Genomic DNA, 23,376 nt, shown 5'->3' with positions numbered 1-23,376 from the left:
CTCTTCCAGAAGTCTTCACATGGGTGCTCTGAGACCCAGTTCTGACACGTGCCATTCTCCAGAAGAGTTGTGCTGTGCTGAGATGTGATCAGAGACCAGTCTGCATGTGTGTAGGCTGCTTCAGTGCAGACAAAAATCACTGATAAACTGCCATTATAAAGTGTAAGCTCAGCTGACTAGGCTGCTTTTTGGGCTGGTTTTCTCTTCTGCATAGAAACGCTCTGCCTTTACTGCTGCACTACCTGGAATTACTGTGTAGGCATTTCTACAGATGTACCAGAGATAGCTTTAATACTAAGTAGAAACTTGTTCCCACAAGCAAATTTTGACTTGTCATTTCCTTTGTCATTCATTCTGAACAAGAACAGATTATTCAGGCTCCAGGGGACTGTCCCCTGGTTTGTCCCATGTTTGTGTTATCCTGGAAACCTTATTCTGCAGCTGCTGGGAATTATTCGGTGAAGTGGATATTTATTCAGGACTAATAAATTCTTAGTGAGCTGCTCATGATTTGGTGCTACCAGGTAGCTTGTGCAGATGCCATTTGCAGCAGCATTGCTCCTGGAGCATGGAGTTCAAAGTCCCTCTGTGGAAGGGGACTTTCTTTCCCACAGATCACTCTGGAGAGCTGTTGAGGTGTTTTATCCACAAGGTTCATAGTGTTTATTGCAAGAGAAATGGCCAGTTCCCTGAGCTGGTGGAAATACTGGCTTCTAGTCCTGTTTATTTCAACTGAGTTTTAGCTACAAAGGCAGCAAGAACACAGTGCTCTCCTTTTAAGCAACTAAGTCTCTGCTCATGCCCTTGTGTACTGCTTTTCTTTAACTGCGTGAGGTGTAGTTAATGCAGGATTAGGCTGTTTCAGAGGAGCAGTTGAGAGCAATTCACTCTCTAATAATTCTGCCTGGTGGCCAGGGTTGCTTTCCAGGAGGTGCTGGTTTGGATTCCCTCAGCTGGAGAATGGCACTGAGCCCACACCTTCTGCTGTCTCCATGAGCAGCACTCGGTGAACGTCCTGCCCTTGGCACATGAGATGACAAAGGGAAAAAGAAGCAAGACTGCTTATGGAGAAAACAGAGAATGCCCTGTGAGATGCTTGGGAGACCCAGCAGTCTGGGGATTGCAGGTTAGGTCAGGGTATATTGGCAGGAGTGTGCTTCCCAGAAGCCAGCCAGCTTCCCATGGCTGTTAGGATGGGAAGACTCACAGGTACTTAGTTCTTCAGGGTTGGAGAAGCTCTTTGAAAAGTGCAAAATCAAACAAATGCATGGATAGCCTGGAGGGTGGAGACACAAGCTGCTTTGAGGTGGAATAGCTGGGAAGAAGTGCTAGAAACCAAGGAAGTCATGCTCAAGTCATTTGGTCACAGTCCCAGAACCTAGCAGGAAACCTGTGGCACAGCACAGACTTCGGTTTGACTCTTGGACTCCTGGGGAGCATGGTTCCCTCACCTTTAGCATGAACTGTTAGCCAAATCTTCCTGGAAGGATAGTCTATATTTACTCAGTTTGCCAACTCTTTAACTTCATCTAAGCTGGATGACTCAAGCCGCTGAGGAAACCAGAAAAATAAGGAAGTATCTGATTTTATTGAGATACCTGGGGCTTTATGACCCATTGCCCTGCAGTCTGGGGCCACGTACTCTCCTCGCCTGGTCATGTGTTCTCTGTGAGTTGAGCACAGCCAGGAGGGCACAAGAGTTACAAATCCTTTTGCAGTAGGTCTTGAAGTAGCTGTCAGTGCAAACACCCCCTTTCACAGCATAAAACCAAGATAACTGTGCAATTAAAATGCAAGGAAGGTGTTCCAAGAGGTAAAGAAATAGTGTGGAGTCTGTTAAAATACTCCGGACAGAATAGTGGAACAGAAAGATTTTTGTCTGCAGCAGCTGTATTTCCAGCAGTCCTTGTCTGGCTTTGCCTTTACAAGAAGTCTGTCGCATTTCCTTATTATTTGAAGGAACAGGGTGAGTAGCGAAAGTGAAAATCGCTTTATCCCAGCACGGATGCCGTGTCCACCCACCCAATGACCCCGGGCTGAGCTGGCTGTCCCCCATGCGGAGCCGATGTCACAGGAGCGCGGCGGGCAGGAGCGGCCGGAGGTGAGCGGGGCAGCCTGGAAGGGGAGAAACCGCGCGGGGTTTATTTCTGCAGGCGAAAGAGCGACTCGGGCCTCCCGGAGGGGCGTCGAACCCAGCCGGCCGCGGGGCTGGGGCTCTCCGGGGGGATTTTCAGGCAGCTCCTGCCCGGCAGCGCCGTGCCCCGGACTTTCCCCCGCCAAAGCCGGCGCCCCGGGGCGCGGTGGTCGCCATGTGACGGCCATGTGGGCGGCGGCACCTGGCGCGGCTCCCCCGGCCCGGGGCGGCGCGTCCCTGCCCGGCCCGCCCCGGCCCGCCCTGCCCTGCCCTCGGACTGCCGGCGCCGCGCTCCTTCGCTCGCACCCCGCGGGCCGGGGCAGCCTGCGGCGGCTCGGCCGCGATGTCCTGCGGGGTCCCGGCGGGGGCCAGCGCGCTGCCCCGGGGCGCGGCGGCCGAGGGCGGCCAGCAGGTACGGAGGGGAGCGGAGCGGAGCGGGCGGGGGTCGGGCACATGGGGCTGAGTCACCCCGGGGTGCCCGCTGTCCCTGGGCATCCACCCTTCTTGTCCCGGGAGGGAGCCGTGCTGTAACCCAGCGGGGAAGCTGCCGGGGCTCGGCTTTTCCCCAGCCGCAGGCAGCCGGGAAGGCAGCCGGGCTTTCCTCCCCGCTGCTCGCACCTCCGCCCCGCCGGCCGCGCTGGAGCCGGCAGGTGTAAAGCGCTGCCCGCCGGGCACGCCGCCTCCCCCATCAGCAGCATCTCCCCCGCAGCCTGCGGCGGAATTCCGCCCCTCCGCCTCGGGGCCGCCTGTGCCGGGCGCGGAGGGATGCGCTGCTGTGCGCAGGGACCATGCGGTCCATGAGGATCCGCGCTGTGAGCTTGGCTCGAGGTGCTCATTCTCAGAAAGTTACGCGCCCGACTTCGCGTCGGCGCAGTGTTCTGTGTGCACCTGGCAAACTAGCGAAGTGTTTCTGGCTGGTGTCTTCCAGAGTCATGAAGAAGATGACAGAAAAGTAAGGAGGAGAGAAAAAAATCGAGTTGCTGCACAGAGGAGCCGGAAGAAGCAAACGCAGAAAGCAGATAGACTTCACGAGGTGAATGGATACTTGGTGCTTTGCAGGCATGGCTTGGGTACCAGCATGGGAATTTACAATAAACAGGAATTCTTAAGCAGGCATGGGCCTGTTTTAACACTGATCCTGCTCAGAGAGCTGTGGGTGTGAGGCACAGAAAGGTGTGCTGTGGGGTGCCTGGTCAGGAAGTCCCAGACACTGATGCTGCTCTTGGACAGTGCAGCTCTGCCTTCAGTGGCACTGCTAGGAAGAGAGAGACATGGTCCAGCCCTTGCCTCATCCTCCCTCTTTTGCTCTTCCTGTGACCACCCAAAGAATGGGATCACAGGGCTCCTTTAGGCTCAACCAGAAACAGTTTCTTCTGTATTAGTGTTAAGCTTGTCACATTTGCTATGACAGTGGATGAATTCTTGCTGTCTTACAAGGCAGATGGTGATGGAAGAGGAGGGGACCATGCAGTGGCTTAAATCAGTTCTAGAACTGTGGCATCAGCACTGCCACTCAGCAATGGGGTCTGCAGACATACCTGGTTGGAAAGGCTTCTTAGGAGCTTGGGAACCTGCAAGTGTGAGAGCTCAGCTTGGCTAGCTGCTGTACTTGTGTGCTTTGTGTGCTTTGTGGGTGTTTAAACAAATACAGTGAAAGTAACTGACTCTTCCAGAAGCTGTTAATGTCACAATGTGGTGTGGTGTGGTTTTCTTGTGTTCCCAGTGCAAACACTGGAGGACAGGGATCCCTTTTCTCTGGTTTTGATGTTACCTCACAAAACAGTGCTGTATAGTGAGGAGACAGTTTTTGGGGTGTCAGTTTTGCAGCACGCTGCCATTGTGGCTGAGTCAGTTGTTCAGCTCTGAAGGTTCATCACAGGCTTTTTTCTTTCTGTGGAAGGATCTGCCAGCAATTAGCAGAGACTGAGAGGGACAATGTGGGGAGTTTTGGGCTTGGTTTTTCCCAGATCTCCTCTGAGTCAGCGCCTGAGAAAGCCAGGTGCAGGGTACTTCTGAAAAGGGGTTTTGTGGAATCGTTTTTGGGCCTTGTGCCATCCTGAAGCCTGTCTGATGTTCCTCCTGAGCGTGAGGATCTTCCTCATGCTGGGAATCTTCATTCTAAGGCACACAAGTTTTGCCAGGTGTAGGCAGATCTGGTTGAATAGACTCTCATTCTTAGCAAGAACAGTGTGACAATCTCACCCCTGAAAATGGGACAGAGCAATGGGACAGCAACACTTATTCCAAAATGTGGACCGTGGGGTTTGGGGCAACAAGAGATGAGCAGAATGACAATCAGGGTCAGACAACTTGGCTGGAGTTTGGCTCCAATGCTGTGCCAGGAGGACTGTGCCTGTTTTACTCTGTGAGAGGTGCCAGAAGGGTGTGAGGGAGGCCAAGGAGCAAAGGGGAGCAGAGGCAGTGCCAGGCTGCCCAGAAGAACATTGCATGAGAGGCTCTCCCTGCTGCCTTTTGAGGCACGTGCAGGGTTTGAAGTTAGCTCTGAAACTTTCCCTGGGAGGTGAGATTGAGTGGGTGGATGTTGAGCCTTGGACCAGCAGCAAGACATCCATCTGTAGGTTTTCAGTGGGCTGGCTCTGAACCTCTAGCTCTCTTCTCTTTGGGATGAGAAGGCTTAGAAGCAGGGGCACTTGAGACACACAGTTATCAAAAAATGTGATGCAGGAGTCTTGCATCCATCACATGTATGTTGCAGAGCAGCTCAAAACTCCCCTGCAGTTAACAGCAGCTTATTTATTGCCAGAGAATATTTATTATTTATTGCTCAGCTCAAAAGCAAGTAGGTCAGGGATAACCAAGGCAGTGGTCTGGCCTTCTGGTGACAAAATGAGTCTGCCATCAAGCTGGCATGGTGCTTCCCTGCTCCTGACTTCTCAGGCTTCTGAGCAGGTGGCTACAAGCTCTGGCAGGGCTGGAGGAGAGCACTGGACACACTGTGCTAGCCTGGATAGATGGCTTTTCCCTGCACTGCCCTGGGGCAGGGGCTGCCCTTCTCTCACCAGCAGTGCCAGGCTCTGGGCTTTCCCAGCCTCTCAGCAGTCAGTGCTTTCATTTTCTCTGATCTCACAGTGCAGAGTCCGTTTTGGCCCTTCCCAGCAGAGGCAGCCCAGGGTGGAAGAGGCACCACGGGGACACAGCCATCCATGCCTGCAGCCCTGGGCTCCTGGGGGGCTCCTGGGGGACTCCTGAGGGCCAGCAGCACCTCCTGGTCTTCAGGGCCATGCAAGGAATGGCAGTGTGGTCAGGGCACAGGTCATAAAGCACTTGCCCTGTTCAGCACCCAGGCTGTGTCTGTCTCTCCTCAGCACTTTGTAAGCTGTAGTAAGAAACCACACTGTTTTTCTACAGTTATGTGAATGTACTCAAGGTGGAAGCACTGAAAGGAATGTTTTGACTGTAAGTTGTTGGTTTGTTTTTTTTTTTTTTCTTTCTTTCCCCTCCTTCCAGGAATATGAGTCTCTTGAGCAAGAAAATACCTCCCTGAAAAGAGAAATTGGAAAGCTAACAGATGAAATGAAACACTTGAGTGAAGTGTTGAAGGATCATGAAAAGATCTGTCCACTATTGCACTGCACCATGAACTTTATGACCATACCAAGGCCTGATGCACTTGCCAGCTGCCTACCAAGATGAGTGCTCTCCTCAATCACCTCTAAATGTGATGTGTGAAAGTGCCATTAATGGGACATTTGAAGAGCTGCCTACCTAGTGTGCAGTTCTTCCATCAAAGAGGGCTGGACTCGACCACGCAGCTCTCTTCCACATTGAAATGTTACAGCCTTGAATCTCAGGAAAACACCAGTATGGAAAAAAAGACAATTTGAACAGCAGCTTTTAACTTGGTAGACTCTTCAAGCCATGGTTTTGCCTTTGGAAATGTCACAGTGCCGTGCAGCCCACTATAGAGCCAAGGAATGTAGACAGGGAAAAGTACCGACCTCAGGCTGGGATGCCTTTCTCCCACACATCCACTGCCAGTAGCCCTTTGTCACTTGTCACCGTGTATGTCATGATCTGGCTGCTGGGTTTTATCTCTCTGAACAGGTTTGGTTAATAAAAGTGATGTCTCATCTTTAATGTTCTCCACCTTCCTCAATAATCGATGTCTTTATAGCATCTCTGCTTTTTATTTGCTGGTCAATGCCAAAGTCTAATGCTAATCTTCCTGTTAGTCGTTCTGTTATTTACTTATCACCTCTTCATTGGTTCAGCTTTTGAAGTGTGTGTAACAAAAGTGTTTTCTTAGCCTTTACTATTCCAAATCATCAGCCCTGCTGACATTAGTCCTTGGAGTGTGTTTTATATCCTAAAATACAGCTTGGCCAGTTTCTGATGGTGATTGTCTGCTCTGTGTGGAAGAAAAGCAGACAGAGTTTGATGGTTTTAAACATTGTTTTAAAAAGCAGATTTTAAAATTTACCCTTTTAATGCACACACTGGAAATGAACAAATATCTTCATCCTTTCTGCTTCTTGCTTATTGCTTCTGGAAAATTATGTCTGTGGATTGAGTTTTGCTGAGCATTTTGTTCTATGTCCACACTGAAGATGTTTGATAATTGAAAGAAAAACATTCTGTTTTCTTTAACTTTTTCTTTTTAGTTACAAAAAGGAAGTATGATTGCAATGTTGCTGAGAAATACACAGAAAATGTGTTTACTTTCTCTGAAGATTCCTAGTAGTGTTATCCTCTAGAAATGTGCAGGATGCTGTAGCTTGGGATCCAGCAAAGAGCCCTTTTCTCACAGTATTTCCCAGTCAAAGAGCACCTTTGGATAATAAAAATCTTCTCCCCATTGCCAACTCTCTCACTGCAGCATTTGGATTTTTTTCAGTTAAACTAGTTAAACTCATGGGATTCATTTCTCCCATCACCAGGATCACAGTATTTATCAGCAGAATATGATCTGAAATGTCTGAATTTTAATTTTTTAAACCTTTTTTTTTTTTTTTTAGTTTCTTTAGTGGGATGGTGCATTGCTGATCACTGCCAAGACAGATCTTGGGACACCATGTAGTCAACTCTGCCTTCTAAAGGGCTCTCTTGTACCACTGTCTCAGGACAGAAACTCCAGATGAGCTGTTGGCATCTTTAAATTATTTGTTAGGTTATTCCCAAGAGAATTTCCAGAATTTGCATCTTCAACCTAAATGCTGTCTTTAAAGCTCCTTATGGTCCCATAAGACCAGAGTCATCCCACAAAGAAATTTTGCTGCCTAGGAAAAAAAAAGTCCCAGCCCAGTTCAAGATAGACATTTTGGGTAATGTCCTTGAAACTATTCTGTGTGTCACCCTTAAGAACAGGAGCTATCTTACATATATTCATCCACACACCCACCTTCCTTCAGGCCCTGGGTGCCACTGTGTCATTTGGGCAGAGTAGAGACACAGGGAAGAAGGAGTGGCATGGTGGAAATGAACAACATTCACTCTGGGAAAATCCATCATAATTTAGGATGAAGGGAGAGAGGGAACGTTTCAGATCTCTTAACTAGGTATGTGCAGCTGACTGTATCTAATTGAGGTCAGGACTGTACAAAGCTGGTCTCACATATGGAGCCCTGTGGACCCTCAAAAATGGGAGGAAAGACCAACTAGTCCAAGACAGTCCATTCCAGCAGAATCCTAAAGATTTTTGTCCCACAGATGCTCTCTTCTAGAAGTAGAAATCTAGTTCCCTGTGTAAAATCCTCCTCCTTACACATTTATTCTTCCAGACATCTGTCTAGAAACTGACTCCAGTTATCACTTGGTGTCATATGCAAGTTCTGTGGTACAGTCCTCACCAGCAAGTGCTGTTCTTGTTCTGCAGCAAAAGTTTTAATCCATGGTTTCTGCACTGGAGTTCATTGCTTTATTAATTGTATAATATCTGTACAGAGTGTACAGGGGAAGACAGCAGAATTCTCAGCAATGTTGTGTGTTGGAGATAACAGCCTAAGTCCAAGAATGTGTTGCTGTTCCTTGGAAAGGCTGGGAGCCCTGTGGGAGCCCTCACTGTCCCCACTTTTTTCCCACAGCCTCAGGGTACAGCTCCAGCTCTTCCTGTGCATCATGTCCATTAGTAACAATAGGGCATGGGTTGTTTCTTCCTCATCTCTTGCATCACTTTTTTTCCCAGGAATATTTCCTAAGGGCCCTTTGCATCATTCTTCTCTTTGATAGATTACTGGGGTGCCTCACCAATCTGTATATTGTGTGGCCAATGTTCAAAGACAGCCAGGACCCTCAAGAAAAAGAAGTGAGCAAAATTAGTATCCCAAGGCACCTAGGTCCAACATTCTGATATATTTATGGGATTAATGTCATAGCTGAATCATGAGTTGACAAGGACCATGAACTGTTAAAGTACAGGCTTATGTGTCCATACACATGCAGTGATTGCACTTTTTGCAGGAGCTGTTTGTAAGGATATTGATTTACAGGAACCTTCAAAACAGAAAGTATGTTCTGGAGCCTGGGATAATTTTTACTTGAATAGGGAACAAGAAAGAAGAACAGAAAGGAAAAAGCCCATTTGTTAAGGAAGCAACACAAAATTCTTTTTCAGATCCAAACCTCTCCTTTTGTAGCAGCGTTACACCATCAAAAAAAGGTTTCACATCTATATATGGCTAAAATCCCACTTGATGTACTGGAGCTTCAAAAAGCTTCCACTTGGTTTGACTTGTTCCCCACAAAGATGTGATCTGTATTACATCCACATGATTTTCAGATGCAGGTAAATAGGGAAGGTCTTTTCTATATTCAGATCATGGTTCATGTGAGGCACACTGTGAATTGAAGTCCTATTTGTGGATGTGTCATGTAGATGAGGGCTGCTAACAAAGCTGGATTTTGCCTCTTAGGTTCACGGTGAAGGTTACAGTTTGTCAAAATTCAGTAAGTGTGGATGTCTTTTTTTGCATTTTCTATGAGTCTAATGAAGAGGCAAAGTGCTTACTGCAAATTTACAGACAAAAGTATTCTAGGAACAGACTGGGTCCAATTCAGCTATTTACCTATTAATTTCTTCTGGATTTGGTTGGGTCAGATTGAAAATTATTATATTTTAAAAAGTTAATTTTAGCCTCCAAAGCTAAAAAAAATCAACAGAAAGGCAAAGTCAAGCTTCCCAGAGCAGCTCATGTAGCAGAGATCAATGGTTATACCTCAAGGGAGCTTATTAGAAAGTCTTGCTCCTCCCACTGGTATTTTATAGTCACATGTTCACATGCCTGTGAACATTTATAAGTGCCTTCATGCACTCATTCAGTCTCACTGAAAATACACATTTTTAAAAAAACATATTTAAGCCAGCCTGTTCTGCAGACTTTCTGTTCTTTGCCCTGGTACAGTTACTGTAATTTAGTGCTCCTTCTGCAATGCCTCTTGATCTCATCTGTGTTTGGTACTTGCACTAGCCTTTGTATTCTCATTATTTCAAATGCATTCTTTTCTTCTTCTTCTTCTTCTTCCTGTTTCCTTCTGTTTCTACACAGCTCAGTGACAACATTACTTTAAGGTCTCAGTGTTAGAGGATCAAGGCTAATCTGTAGGGCCATATAGAAATTGCACTTCACTGATACACCCTGTGTATGATTAAAGTCTTTGATGTGTGCCTTGTTTTGTCACTCAAGTATTAAGGAAGGTGTCTGTGCAGTCTTTTTTAAAAACTACTTAAAGATGGCATAACCTTTACTGTAGCCTATCAAACCCATAGTGTTTCCTGTCCATAGATGAATGCTTTGCTGCATGGCATTTGGGGTTTCCATCTGTGAATCAGTCTAGAATTTCTGTCTCAGTGAAAGTGATAGATAAAATAACCATTAAAAAAAATCCCTTTTCTCTTCTTCCCATCAGTGCAGTGATACAATTCCTGTTACAGGAAGGAAGCATGTCTGATTAGCAGGAGAAATGGGGGGTTTATTTACTGTCACAAAGACTAAATGTTATTCACTTTATAGGAGGGTAGGAATTTTTTGTTTGTAAACCCTGGGTTACTGTCAAGTGGTCACTGGAGAAGCATCTTACATGTACATACAGCATGTGGTGTGGGCACACATCCATGAGGGAGTGAAAGAATTTGGGTTCATTCTTTGCAGAAATGTGGGGTTTACATTGTTTTCACTGGAAGTAGAAGCAGTCCTACAGCTGCCTCAGAGGACATGCAGGACTTTGCTTACTCACTTGGGTAATATTTAACTCAGGAATAGCTGCAGGCTCATTGGAAGTGGGTAATTCTTAGTAAAGAAACCCTAGTAACAATCATCCCTGGGATTACATGCTCCATTTCTGGCATTCATTCAGGCATTTTTTTCCTACATAGCTCCTATGGAAAAAAACTGTAATGGTAGAGTGGGAATCTTTTCTCACTGCAGAATTCTCAAATCATGACATCAAATGTATTGTGAAAATAGCTGGCATAGCTTTTGCAAATAACCTGTTTCCTGCTAATTATGAGTTTGGTCTCCTGTAAAGGAATAATTAGTGTTCTCTTTAGAAGTGGAAAAGCTAAACTACAAAGGTTTTGGTGCAGAATGAAAACATTAATTCGTGTAGTCAGTACTGAATGTCTGCCATGGTTCAGTGTCATGGCTTATCTCATCCTGAAGCATCTTCTTCTGGAGCCAGAGGGAAGATGATGACATCTGTAAAAGGTATGTTTGCTTTAAATTTGCAGTAGGAGAGCTTTTATTGTATGTGTTTAGAAAGTTCTGCAGAACTGCTGGTAGAGCTTGCTACACCCATCTGGCTGCAGTCCAATGAAGTTCACCCAGACCATTCCCCTTGGAGCACAAGTTTCCAGTCAAGTGGAAGAACTTTCTCCTTTAACTGTCACATAATGTGCTTGCTGTCATATTTTCATTATTCTAAATTATTATTAAAATATCAAAGCTCTTGAAATTCCAAGCAGGGGTTGTAAGTAGTAATAAGCAGATTATTAAAATTTGTCTTCCCATTATAAACGAAATCTTGAGAGTACTAATTTGTTATCTGTCTTAGGTAAATAATTGACAATAAGGATTAAGCAACAAGACTCTGCTTAAATATTTGATGCAGTGCCATATAAGATACAATTGCTTCAGCTGGAGAAGTTGTGCAAGAGTTGAAAAATATGGCTAGCTATTGAAAAAGTAAAATTAGCTGAAGGAAAATGGCAAAAGTTATTTTTGAAAAGCAAGCTATTAGGCTAAGAAATTGTTTATAAATGGAAGTTCTCAAGGACTGATCACAGACCTCTCTTGTTTAGTATCTTTGGTAAAGACTTTAGATACAAAGGGACCGTTACTGCAGAAGAAGTCTGAAATATCCTGCAAAAGACTGCATGACCTTGCAGAAGGGAATAGAAATGCCATTATTCATAGGATCACAGAGTCACAGGGCAGCTCATGTTGAAAGGAACCCTGAAAAATCATCTGCTCCAGCCTTTTGGGGACAAGGGAACCTAGATGAGATTATCTGCCACCATACAAAATGTGCAGTTCTTCACAAACTTGGAGAACAAATCACAAGGATTTGTGTCACAAGGTGGAGACTCCTGAGCTGGAAATGCCAATGGAACGAACGAGCAAAAGCATATTAGCAACTGATGCTGAGGCACCAATGCAGTGGAGCAGAAAGAAAGACAACTAGGAATTCAGATGCATAGTGATGAGGTTATTTCTTTATTTGTGTTTTTGTGTTCTTAGAGAAATACCGATGTAATTATGTGAGAGCCTGGCCAAACCTCATCTGAAATACTGCAAACATTTCTGCTCAACCACAATAAAGAAAGATGAACCAAAACTAGTGCAGGTACACAGAAGGGCTACTGGGAAGGTTAGGGGAATAAAGAATATTTTCTTTTTTTTTTTTTTTAGATTTCAGACAAAGTCTGGAAAGTGGTGGAATCATTGTCCGTGTTATAACATCAGAGTAAAAATCACGTGAGGGAAAGAGCTGTCATAGAGAAGTAGTAGTATTAATAGAAGAATAAATGGGTGCAACTTGTACTTGTTTTTGAGCTGTATATATGAAAGAAGTTTCTACCTGTCAGAAGAAAGACATCAGAAAGCCTTCCAGGAGAAATTATGCATATGAGCAATTTTGTGGGTTTGCATGTGTGTGTGCAACCCACTTAATTTTGGGATGGAGGTCATGTGTTTCATGTGGGACAAATTTGAGTATACTGGTGATGCAAAATATTTCCTCCTGTCCCAATGTCCTTATTATCTTTGGAGAAAGCTTGCAATTGGGCTTTAAAGGAAAGCAGATCTTAAAACAAACAAAGCAATCCCCTAAGATTTCATTATCCAGAAACTCATTTTGACAGGAGGTCAGATGTAAGGTTTTGTCAGAGGCAGAGTCTTTTACAAAATTGAATTATTTTATTAGATCCATGTATGGAAAGAGCAGGAAAGAAAGGGAGTTTTCTAAATGCCTACCATTGAACCATAGTATGTTCCCAGAGGAAAAAAAAAAATTAGAACACTGTTCACAGAGAAACAGAAACAAAATCTACCAGGAATTTGGGGAATTTCCCAAGCTGTTTAGCTGTTTACTTTAAAAGCTGAGTTACTCCAACTTTGCAAATATGCATTTCACAGAAGATTGCAGGCCATTTTTGTTTGTCTTACATCCAGTTCATTGATTAAATATATAAACAGGATGTCTTTAAGAGCAGAAAGTTTTAAAACAGGATTTGATACTAAGCAAGGGCTCTTTTAGTTCCCTTTTCACTCTTTGAGTTTCATCTTTGCTTATCAGAGCTGTTTTAGGGTACAGTAATTTCCAAGTGCACTACTGGGTTGCAAGGTAAATAATCTCTAGAGATGAATTTTTTTTTTTTTTCTTTTTGTTTCTTACAGTAAATGACAATAGTACATAAGCTAGAAATTTCCCTTGTAAATTCTGGTCATCCCATTTGTTTACTGGGTTCCAGTATGGACTCAGGACCTGTTCTGTCAGTGCACTCAGAGGTTAAGCAGCCTTGCTCCTGCCTTTCTAGGTGATTCCTCTCAGCCAAGAGCAATCAAATTTGAAAGAGCCTTTTTAATCATACAGGTGAGGAAATTGCTGACCACAACTTAGGTATTGTCCTGTTCTGCAGGTGAATAAAATGTTGAGGGAGCCTTCCTGTGTGTGAACCTTTGTCCTGCTGGTGCTTCCACCCTTCTTCCTCCTGGAGTTTCAGATCAGAGTCACTGAAGGCAGCCCACACAGAGCAGCTGGCAGCAAGAGCAGGATCTTCCTGTGGACACAATTCAAGTGGAGGAGCATAAATGGGAATATGGGTGATTGAGGGCTGTAATATAAAGTTACATAACCAGGCTTTTTATGAGAAATGCTGAATGACACTCACATCTGAACACACCTCTGTTTTTATCATTGTGTTAAGAGACTGTGTAATCAATATATTTTCACCCTAAATTATTAGATTGTCAACTTTTTATATAGTTTTGATTGATATTTTGCAAAGTTCCAAATATTCCACTTAATTCACATGAAAAACAATTCCCATGGTTTCCACTAACTGATTTTCCAACATTATTTGTTTGCGTTTTTTTCTGTACATCTCCAACTACAAATTCACAAAACAACTTATATTTGTAGATAATTACTTTGATACCAAGTTACATATTTTATAATGTTCAAGAAAATTAAATTATTTTACTTTTTAGGTACCAGGTGTAAGCATTCAAAAGAAAAACCAGATGATGTGTTTTCAATTGCACTTTTTTCTCAATATCTGACATCAGGTGCATATGCAGAGACTCTTAGCTGTCACTTTCCTGGTTTGCTCTCCAAAACTTGAGGAATATACTATCACAAATGATAACATAAGGATATTAAACTGTTGCATTAATAAATTAATATTTGTTAATTATTAAGAAACATTGTTTCATAATAAAAATCTCATTGCACATCTGCTGCTTGTTTCATACCAAAAACAGCGTTTTATATGAAGCAGTAACATTTCAAGAGCAGTAATTCAGTTACTGAATTTAAATTAAAAATAACAGTGAGTAAAAAAGCAAAAATCTATTCCAAGCTGATATGCAGAGTCTTTACTTTTTGTGCTCAGGAACATTCTAATTTCCCTAACAAGACTGACATTTTTTTTATTTTATGCTATGCATTTTCAACTCCTGTTTAATAAACAGATGTTCTTCAAATTTAGGTCCATTGTGCTTTGCAAGGTGCATTTCTGTTTGTCATTGGTCAGGTTAGATATATTTCTTCCTAGCACCATCTGCCCATATTACCTAGTAATACAATTCTTCAAGGCAGGGGATTTGTTGCACTGAGTGGCAGTTCAGGGAAATGCTCCAGTACTTTCCTGGTCTTTCCATGCCCTGATACAGCTGAACAAAACTCCTCTGCTTTCACACTCATGCAATAATGATGGCAGGTTGGTTCTGTGTTTCATGGACTGAGGCTTCCTAATAATTCAGTGATGTTTCCAAAGCTTCTTGTCTTTTTATCAGCCATATGCCTGCCCTGCCTGTGACAGCTGATCCTCTGCATGAGTGTGCTTTGATTTATTTTTCCTTACCATCCCTTAAGAATACATAGTGTCTGTTCATGTTTGGCTCAGGTTGTGATATTTCAACTGTGATAATTCACTGGGATTTTGTTTTCTCTGTACTGAAATATTTTCTTAGCTACAACAGAATGACGTCCATGTTATGCACAAATAGCACAAATTTTCTCAAATTACCTCTGATTTTGCTTGGATCCCCTTCACCACTGGGTTCAGCAAGACTCTCATCAGCCACATGGCACCCAAAAGGCAGGCCATGGAATATGGCATCTCATTTATAGAAATTACTACATGTTAAAAAATGTGTCCAGTCCTTGCAGCACATCCAAGAAACTCATCACTTCCATAAGGCAGTGGCAGAACCTGCTGCTCTCTTGTAGGAGCAGAGCCTGCAGGGTTATGCCTTGATGTGAGAAACAAAAAAATGTAACTTTCTGCTTTGGGGTTCCTTCCTGTTGTTTATAGGCTGGATTCCTGCATTTTCTCTCTCTCTCTCAAATGGTTTTATTGCATGCAATGTTTGCCAGCACAATATTAAACGGTCCCCAGACACCGTTTAAACTCGCTCGTCATGTTTTCTACTCTATACCTCACTTTGTAATTACTGCCTCCCATTGCCAATAATTCATGCCCTCCAGAAGGCCCTGTTTAGGTCTGAGTAATAAAATACTGAGAGATTAATATTCAGCTGATGACAGATCATTTAATGCAGCTCTTGACAACGCTCTCCAGCGTCTCGGAAATTGGCAGAACACGGCTGATGGCTGCTTTCTGATGTCATTCAATTAGCAACCCAGGGCTCCTTCTCTGAGGTTATTCTCTGGAGTTTAATGGAGCAGACTTCTTTTCAACCCTCTGCCCACTCAGGGAATTGTATGAGGCAAGTTTAATTCGTGTATATTTGGCATGAAAGTGGACTTTCTCAGATTGCAGGAAAAGATTTGCATTACTGTTACAGCACTGCAGTTAGCAAATCTAAATATTTTAATTTAATTGTGTGCTGATACTCCCAGTGAGGGCACTGGGAATTTTGCACACACAGATCCATATTCAGCCTGTGAAGCTGCACATTGCAGTCTAGATTTTCTCAAAATCTTAGGCAAAATTGCAAACAGCTGCATTTGTTGTCAGGTGCTTGGATGATTTGCCTTGCTGTTCTCAAAACCGTGGTCCTACCAACTTTGCTAATAAAATGAAACATCACTCCTGCTTTTTTCTCTATACCCACCTTTATGCTATCTTGGCAGTACAAAGGAGTTTTAAAATGGGTGTGGATAACAGCTAGTTTGCAACCTGATTTCAGCAGGGATGTTTATGAGGGTACATTCCAGCTGAGTAAGAGCACTGAGAAGTAGCTTCTGGTAAGTGCAGCAGCCACAGTTTTGACTGCATGGATGTCACTCTGCTCCCCTGCCCATTGATTACCAGAACTGACAGAAAGGGACAAACCTCTGCTTAACCCACTTCAGTTCTCACTCAAGTGTCTTGGTTCCCTTGAAAGGCCACTGAGGCTTTAAGGTAAGGCATCACATTGTGCTTACTTGTGGTTTATTAGTGGTGCAGTCAAAGAGTGAGAAGTTTTGGTTTTAATCTTGTGAGAAATGCCAGGGTGAAACCTGCTCCTCTCCACCCCTCAGGTCAGTGATATTTGTCATCAGGGAATGCCTTTCAGCAAGATGCTCTGCTCCTACTCACAGTGGGGAGAGAGAAAGGGAAAGGACAGAGACTTCAGCTATCCAGAGGAAAAAATGAACCTTGGCTGCCTCTGAAAACTACCTAGGCTAGAATTTCAATCCTTTGCATGAGAGAGTAAGAGTAATTTTCCAGGTAGCAACACCAGCTAAAGCAGGTTGTAACCTCTCTCTCCCACCCTTCTCTCATATTGTTGCTCTCCTTCTGTGGGTAGCACAATGTTTATAGGCTGTGTAATAAACTTGGTCATTGAACTGTAGATGGCTGGAAAGAAATCTTGTGTGAAAAAAGAGCCTTCTTTGAGCAACAGTTGCCTAATCCTGTTTGGAATGTCTTGGCAAACACCAGGCATGGCACAGCTGAAAAGGGGGAGCTTGCTGTGGCAGAGAGACAGAAGTAAAGGCTGGGGAATGCCTTGAATTAGGAGGTCGTGCTTGCTGCTGAGCACATTGTGTCATGAATCCCTTCACCCTCATTTGCCATGCAACATTTGTATACATAAACTGGACAGATCATCTGTCACTTGATAGCTGCATAAATATCTCAGCTGGCTTGTTAACATGCCTCAGTAATAGCTGGACTCTTGGATGCTGATGGGGGGTTGTGGTGCTGCCACTGCTCTCCTGAACTGACACAGATCACAGGATACCCTGGGCTGGGGACCCATCAGGATCATCAAGTCCAATCCCTGGCCCTGCACAGGACACCCCCAAAAGTCACACCATGTGCCTGAGGGCAGTGTCCAAATGTTTCTTGAGCTCTGCCCGGCTGGTGCTGTGATCACTGCCCTGGGGACCCTGTTCCAATGCCCAGCCACCCTCTGGATGAAAAGCCTTGTCCTGATACCCAACCTAAACCTCCCCTGACATGTTTTCTTGAGTCCTGGTCAGGAAAGTGAAGAGATTGATGCCTGCCCCTCCACTTCCCCTCATGAGGATGTTGAAGACCACAGTGAGCTCGCCCCTCAGTCTCCTCCAGGGTGACCTAGCTGGTTACTCAGAGCTATGTTCTTTATGGCCTATGTTCCTCTGAAGCTTTTTTGATTCAGATGTAACAACCTTCCTTCTCCACTTTCCTTTGGGAATAAGCAAGGTGGAGATTTAGAAATTTTCCTGTGATTAGAATGATGACTTCTTTATTTCATACACACACAGCTTTATTTTCAAAGAAATTTGTGCCTTTGAGAGAAGGCATTAAGTGGTAAACCCTTTTCACCTCTATATTAATGCTTGCTATAGCAGTACAATTGCAATATTCAGTAAGAGATTACCCTCCATAGTTGCTCATGGCATTTCAAAACCCTAAAGTAGCCTTTGCAGTAGTGTGATCACAATATGCACACTGCATTTGAATCCCATGAATCAGGCAGGATAGCCAGTCCATCCATATGCCACTCTACAGGAAGGTTTGCCAGCACCAATAAAATAGAATAAGTTCATTTGGAACTGAGTAGTTTCCTCACACAGATTTTATTACAGAAGTTGCATAATGCACAGTGGAAAAATCATGTCTTACACAGCATCTGATGTACAGAACAGTGCACCCAAGCAATGAGTCAGGGCTTCCAGGTGAGACATGAGTCTATGTCATGCAGGAATATGTTCCACACTATTCCCTTTGGAGCTGCAAAATGTTAACAATTTTCTCAGGTGATGCTTAGCTCCCCAAAAAGGCACTCAGAATCCTAAGTGTTTTTACAGAATCATGTGTACTTTCCCCTACATATCCCATATTTCAGCTCTCTCTGGTTTTCCCAGGGTTGTTAATGTACAAAATAAAACCATTTGACTAGTATAAATTCCTTCAGGACTTGCCCTCCATAATATTGCATAAGGGTCTGAAACAATCACAGGGAAACAATGCCTAGGGAATCCTTCCAGAGTTTACACCAGGCTTGCTGCCTTGGGGGACAGTGCTTTAGCCCCTGAGTGTGTGTTATTCTTGCTGAGTAGGCATGATCAGTGCAGGATTTATGTGCCTCTCTAAGGGAACTCCAAGCACTGACTGAAAAGCACTGAATGAAATGTTGGCTAACAGATTGTACAAGTGTACAAGTAAAATATCAAAAGCATTAAGACAAAGCTGTTAAAAAGAGAAATTGCAGTTGATAAGAAATACAATCTGCTTCCAAATGAGAGAGAATGATTTGGAGTAATGTTCTTCTATTTAACCATTGTGTTGGTGAGTTTACATGCTTTTAAAAAGCAGTTTCATATTCCTTTGGTCACTGTTTCAAAGAGAATGTGGCTGAAGTTGTGTGAGGCCACTCCTGTCAGGATGACCCTGGAGGTGTTTGTTTCTCCCTTCTTGCCAGAAGTTTCCAGTCCTGTAGCAGAATCAGCAGACCAGATTATTGTTTAATAATGATCAAACTTGAGCTGCCTCCCAGTTTTGTACTAAAGAGATGATGTGATTTGTTTCACATACTCTCTTCTGAGTTGCATATATCACTGTGCATGCCTGCTCTCCAAGTGCACCTGTAAACCCAGGCTCAAGTGTGTGTGGCACAATGCAGTGTGCAATAAATGAGAAAACTCTGTGTGGGAAGCAATGCAGATGAATTGACAGGATGGGATAGTTGATAATAAAGATTTTTTCTTATTCAGTGCAACACTGGAACAGTGCTGGAGCAGAAACTGCACAACTGTGCAGTGTTTTCAGTTTTGTGGCTTTGGCAAGATCAATGTGCAGCAATCCTTGTGCTGCTAAAGTCGGTGTTTGCTCTGATGGCCATCCCACTGGGGGGTTTTGAGTGATGCTTATGTGTGTGCTCTGAGGCACACATTGAAGGTGTTGGCTCAGGGTTAGCAGTTATTCTGTAATTCTGTAATTCAGCTCCTGTGCAGCTGTCATTGGAGATGCTCGGTATCTCCCGAGCCGTTCTGGTATCTTACCCATGCAGGGCAGAGGCTCCATGGACACGGAGTTTTCTGCTGGCTGTCACCGCTGTCATCTCCACGTTCCACTCTCGTTAGGGCAGCTTGCCGGGCAATACCTGAAAGCGTTCAGAAAATCCCAGCGACCCGGTGATCGTTAGTCACAACACGGGGTCTATAAATTGCCGCCAGGGACTCTCCATCCAGATAACCAGCAGGCTCAGAATTTTCATTTACTGGATGCGGGCTGGCTGAGGCGAGGGGAAGTCCCCGTGTGTGCCAAAGCGCGGCGCAGGTTCCCGTGCCTGGAAGTGCCGCGCTGGGACGGGCGGAGGTGTGTGCGCTCCGGCACGGCTCCAGAGGGGAACAAGGGGAACAAGGGGAACATCGGCACGGCAGCCAAAGGACAGCCCTGGGAACCCGGGACACACGGCCGGGTGGCCAGGCTGATGGAGAGAGGGGCTACAGCTCCTTCCCGGGCTGATGGAGAGAGGATGCAGCTCCTTCCGGGGCTGATGGAGAGAGGGGCTGCAGCCACTTTCCAGGCTGATGGAGAGAGGGGATGCAGCCCCTTCCCTGGGCTCATGGCCCCAGTGTTCCGCCACGGTGTCCCCAAGCCGTGCTCGCAGTGTCCCTAAGCCGTGCCCGCTGTTTCCCCAGTCTGTCCCCGCAGTCCCCAGTCTGTGTCCCCGCACTGTCCCCAGTCTGTGTCCGCACTGTCCCCAGTCTGTGTCCGCACTGTCCCCAGTCTGTGTCCCCGCACTGTCCCCAGTCTGTCCCCGCAGTGTCCCCAGTCTGTGTCCCCGCAGTGTCCCCAGTCTGTCCCCGCAGTGTCCCCTGGCGGCTGCTCGCCCGCGGCAGCAGACAGCGAGAGGCTTTCGGTGCACGGAGGGAATTCCGGGGCCACGGAGAACATCACGACACGGATGCCGGCTGCACCCAAAGCAGTGAGCGGCAGGGCGGGAGAATGGTTTTGCCTCTCTCTGCTCCGCCCGGACCCTCCTGCAGTGCTGTGTCCCCAGCATGGGAGCGCACGGAGCTGGCGGAGCGAGCCCGCCAAGGGAATGGGAGGGATGGAGCATCTCTCTTACGAGGAAAGGCTGAGAGAGTTGGGATTGCTCATCCTGGAGTAAAAACGGCTTCGGGATAACCTAATGCAGCCTTCTGGTCTCTAAAGGGAAACTACAAGAGCGGTGGAGAAAGACTTTTTACGAGAGAATGCAGTGATAGGACAAGAGAGAATGGCTCCAAACTAAAGTGAAATAGGTTTAGATTCTCTGTTAGGAGGAAATTCTTTGCTGTGAGGGTGGTGAGGCACTGGCACAGGTTGCCCAGAGAAGCTGTGTATGTCCCATCCCTGGAGGTGTTCAAGGCCAGGCTGGATGGGCTCAGAGCAACCTGGCCCAGGGGAAGGTGTTCCTGCCCAAGGCAGGAGTTTGGAATGAGGTGGTCTGTAAGGTGCCCTCCAGACCAAGCTGCTCCATGATTCTATGATCCAAATGCCTCTTCCTGGTGAGGAAATCTTGGTCCAAGCCCAGACCCACCCCAATTTAAGGGCAGAGGGCCTCCCTGCCGATGAGGGAGGTTGGCACATCCCTGAGCTGCTGTAAGGAAACCTGCTGTGGGATTTGGGCCAAAGTAACCAAGTTTTTATTATTGGATAAAAATAGAAAATGTATAAACTGCCTTCCAGCCCAGCCAATTCAGTCTGACTTTTGGGAATGTGTTGAGCTTTAATGATCTGCTTCTGATGATTCTGCCCAGCCTGTTGCAAGCAGCCAAAACCAGCGCTGTTACAAGAGAATAATCCTCATTCCAATAGAAATTCCAGCAGCCTTGGTGTGGGTAGACTGAGTATCTGTTTAATGTTGGCTTACCATTAAAGAGCCAACTCCTCACAGCATACTGCATGCAATGCTGTTTTGAATTAACTAAAATACTAGAATCACATCCAGATGACGCAAAACAGACTTATATTTTAGTGCCAGAAATATGTAAAGGTCCTGCACAAGCCATGCATAATAATTGCATCTTTTTGGCGCCAGCACTTGTGCTTGTCATTTGCTGACACAGTGCTGAGTTCATCTGAGAAGCAAAACACGTAGCATTTCAAAGAATTGTGCTTGTTGTTTGGAGGATGGGAGAGGAAACAGAAAGGCTACTTACACTTGGATATGAAGTGTTAATGCACCACCCTGTCTTTAGTCGGTGGGGGAGAAGGAATGGGGCTGCTGTGAGGAAAGTGCACTTGAAAGCTTCTTTCACTTCTGCTTGGTGCTGCCTTGCCCTGCACCCAGCAAGTATCTGGTTACTGTCCTTGAGCTGTTCACACGAGCTGATCTGCCAATGTTTGATTGAGAAACACAGGCTGGAAATACCACATTTCATAGAAGGAGACTGTGACAGAAACCCTGCATTTGGGTTCTATCTTATTTCTCATTATCCTTACTAGAAATGAAACAGCCCACAGCTTTGTGACTCAGTGTTGTGCTGCTCACTGCATGCTCCCAGCTTGTGTTGAAGGAAGTGCTGTGCATAATGTGAGTGAAAAGGTCTTTGTATGAACTAAGCATTTTTGGTTTGGGTGACCAAATTATGTACAAGAACCAAGCCACCTGTTAGAGGATCAGTAGAAGATTAGGTTGCAATGATGCTTTGAGTTTTAGCTTTCGTATTTTCCAGATTCTGTACTGCATCTGAACTTCATATAAAGTGTTAGCAAGTTCTCTTCACAGTTTAGTTAGGCAAAACAATCCTTTTCCAGCTTGAGAACCAAGGACACCATTGCAACTTTGGGCCCAAAAAGTACAAACAGCAGTGAATTGAGGATAGCAATCTTGGAGGATGGGACTTCACAACCTGAAGCTCTAATTGGACAATAAACTCAACATGTAAGTGGACAAAAACTTCTAAAAGTGTGAAAACATGTGACCCATGGTGCATCTTGGGTGTAGCCTTGGCCAAGCTCCTGTGCTGCCCAAGGTATATCCTTAGAAGCCTTTTAATAAATACCTACTTTATTCCTTTAATACTGTACAACCTCTGTTCCAGGCAGCCTCTCAAGGCATCAGCAAGAGCTGAATTTTGCCTTTTGTTGTATCTCTTGAAATCAGGCATCAGTGTCATTTATGAAATCTGTCTTACAGGGGCAGAAACCTTCATCACTCATGTTGCCTATGAAAAGAAGTGATTCCACATTATGTTCTCTCCTCTAATTGTACATAGTCCCTAGTACTTCCTTTCCTTGTCTTCATTCCTATAAATGGTGACTGTTTTCCTTAAAAAAGTCAAAGGAGATTCAAGAAACTGTCTTCTTCCACAGACTGCATATTCTGATCTGTGATTTATCAGAAGTGAGGGTATTTCAGGGAAGTGTCTCAGAATCATCTTCTGGGAATGTTAATTTCTGAGGAGGGCCTGAAATAATTTTTCTCTTTTAATAATTTTCTCTTATATTTCTATCTGTAGATTATTTTACTGTTTATGTCTGTTTCTATTTTAAAAACAGATGAATATCATATCTTTTCCTCTGCCTTAAATTGTCTCATAGATTTTTGGCATAATTTCCCATCTTTACTAGCCCAGGATTGTAGGATATAAACCCCAGAGACAAACTTCAGTTTCTTGAATCATTCAATCTAATAAGTATTTCTGGCATGCCTCTGCAGGGGATGTTTGCCATCATTTGTCTTGTTTTTTATTCTGGTAAAATAATGTTCTCTGTTTTGCTGTATTAGGTGAATGGAAATTCACAACAGTAGAATCAAAGAGAATCCTCTTGCCCCTCTTCATGAAGAAATGTCCACCTCTGAGTTTTTTATGGAAAACAAATCCATATTTTCAGGCACTGGGAGAATGAGGAACTGCCTGCTCCAGGAGAAGTTCTGGTTCAAAACCATCTAAGGAACCTGGAGGTGCACAGGTCCATGGGAGCTGATGAGATGCATCTGCAGATCCTGAAGGAAGTGGTTAAGCACTATCCATCATACTTGAGAAATTGTGGCAGTCCAATCAAGTTCCCACTGGCTGGAAAAGGGGAAATATAACCCAAATTTAAAAAGGGAAGGTTCAGGGAGCTAGAGTCTGCCTGACCTCTGTGCATGACAAGATCATTGAGCAGATCCTCCTGGAAGCTGTGCTAAAGCACA

The 23,376-nt window shown here is 44.7% G+C and overlaps 1 protein-coding gene across 1 annotated transcript; it reads left to right on the top strand.

Annotated features, from left to right (window-relative positions):
* The first annotated feature begins 2,005 nt into the window (after positions 1-2,005).
* BATF3 (basic leucine zipper ATF-like transcription factor 3) lies at positions 2,006-6,962 on the top strand. The gene is given in 5 exon segments (XM_056488247.1): positions 2,006-2,023; positions 2,025-2,055; positions 2,058-2,101; positions 3,063-3,167; positions 5,603-6,962. Coding segments are annotated over 5 exon segments (384 nt in total). The 3' UTR covers positions 5,789-6,962.
* The last annotated feature ends 16,414 nt before the right edge of the window (positions 6,963-23,376 follow it).

This window comes from Oenanthe melanoleuca, chromosome 3 (genome assembly GCF_029582105.1).
Source record: "Oenanthe melanoleuca isolate GR-GAL-2019-014 chromosome 3, OMel1.0, whole genome shotgun sequence".
Lineage (NCBI taxonomy): Eukaryota > Metazoa > Chordata > Aves > Passeriformes > Muscicapidae > Oenanthe > Oenanthe melanoleuca.
The sequence above is the reverse complement of the archived record's forward strand: the minus strand, read 5'-3'. Positions and strand labels throughout refer to the sequence as shown.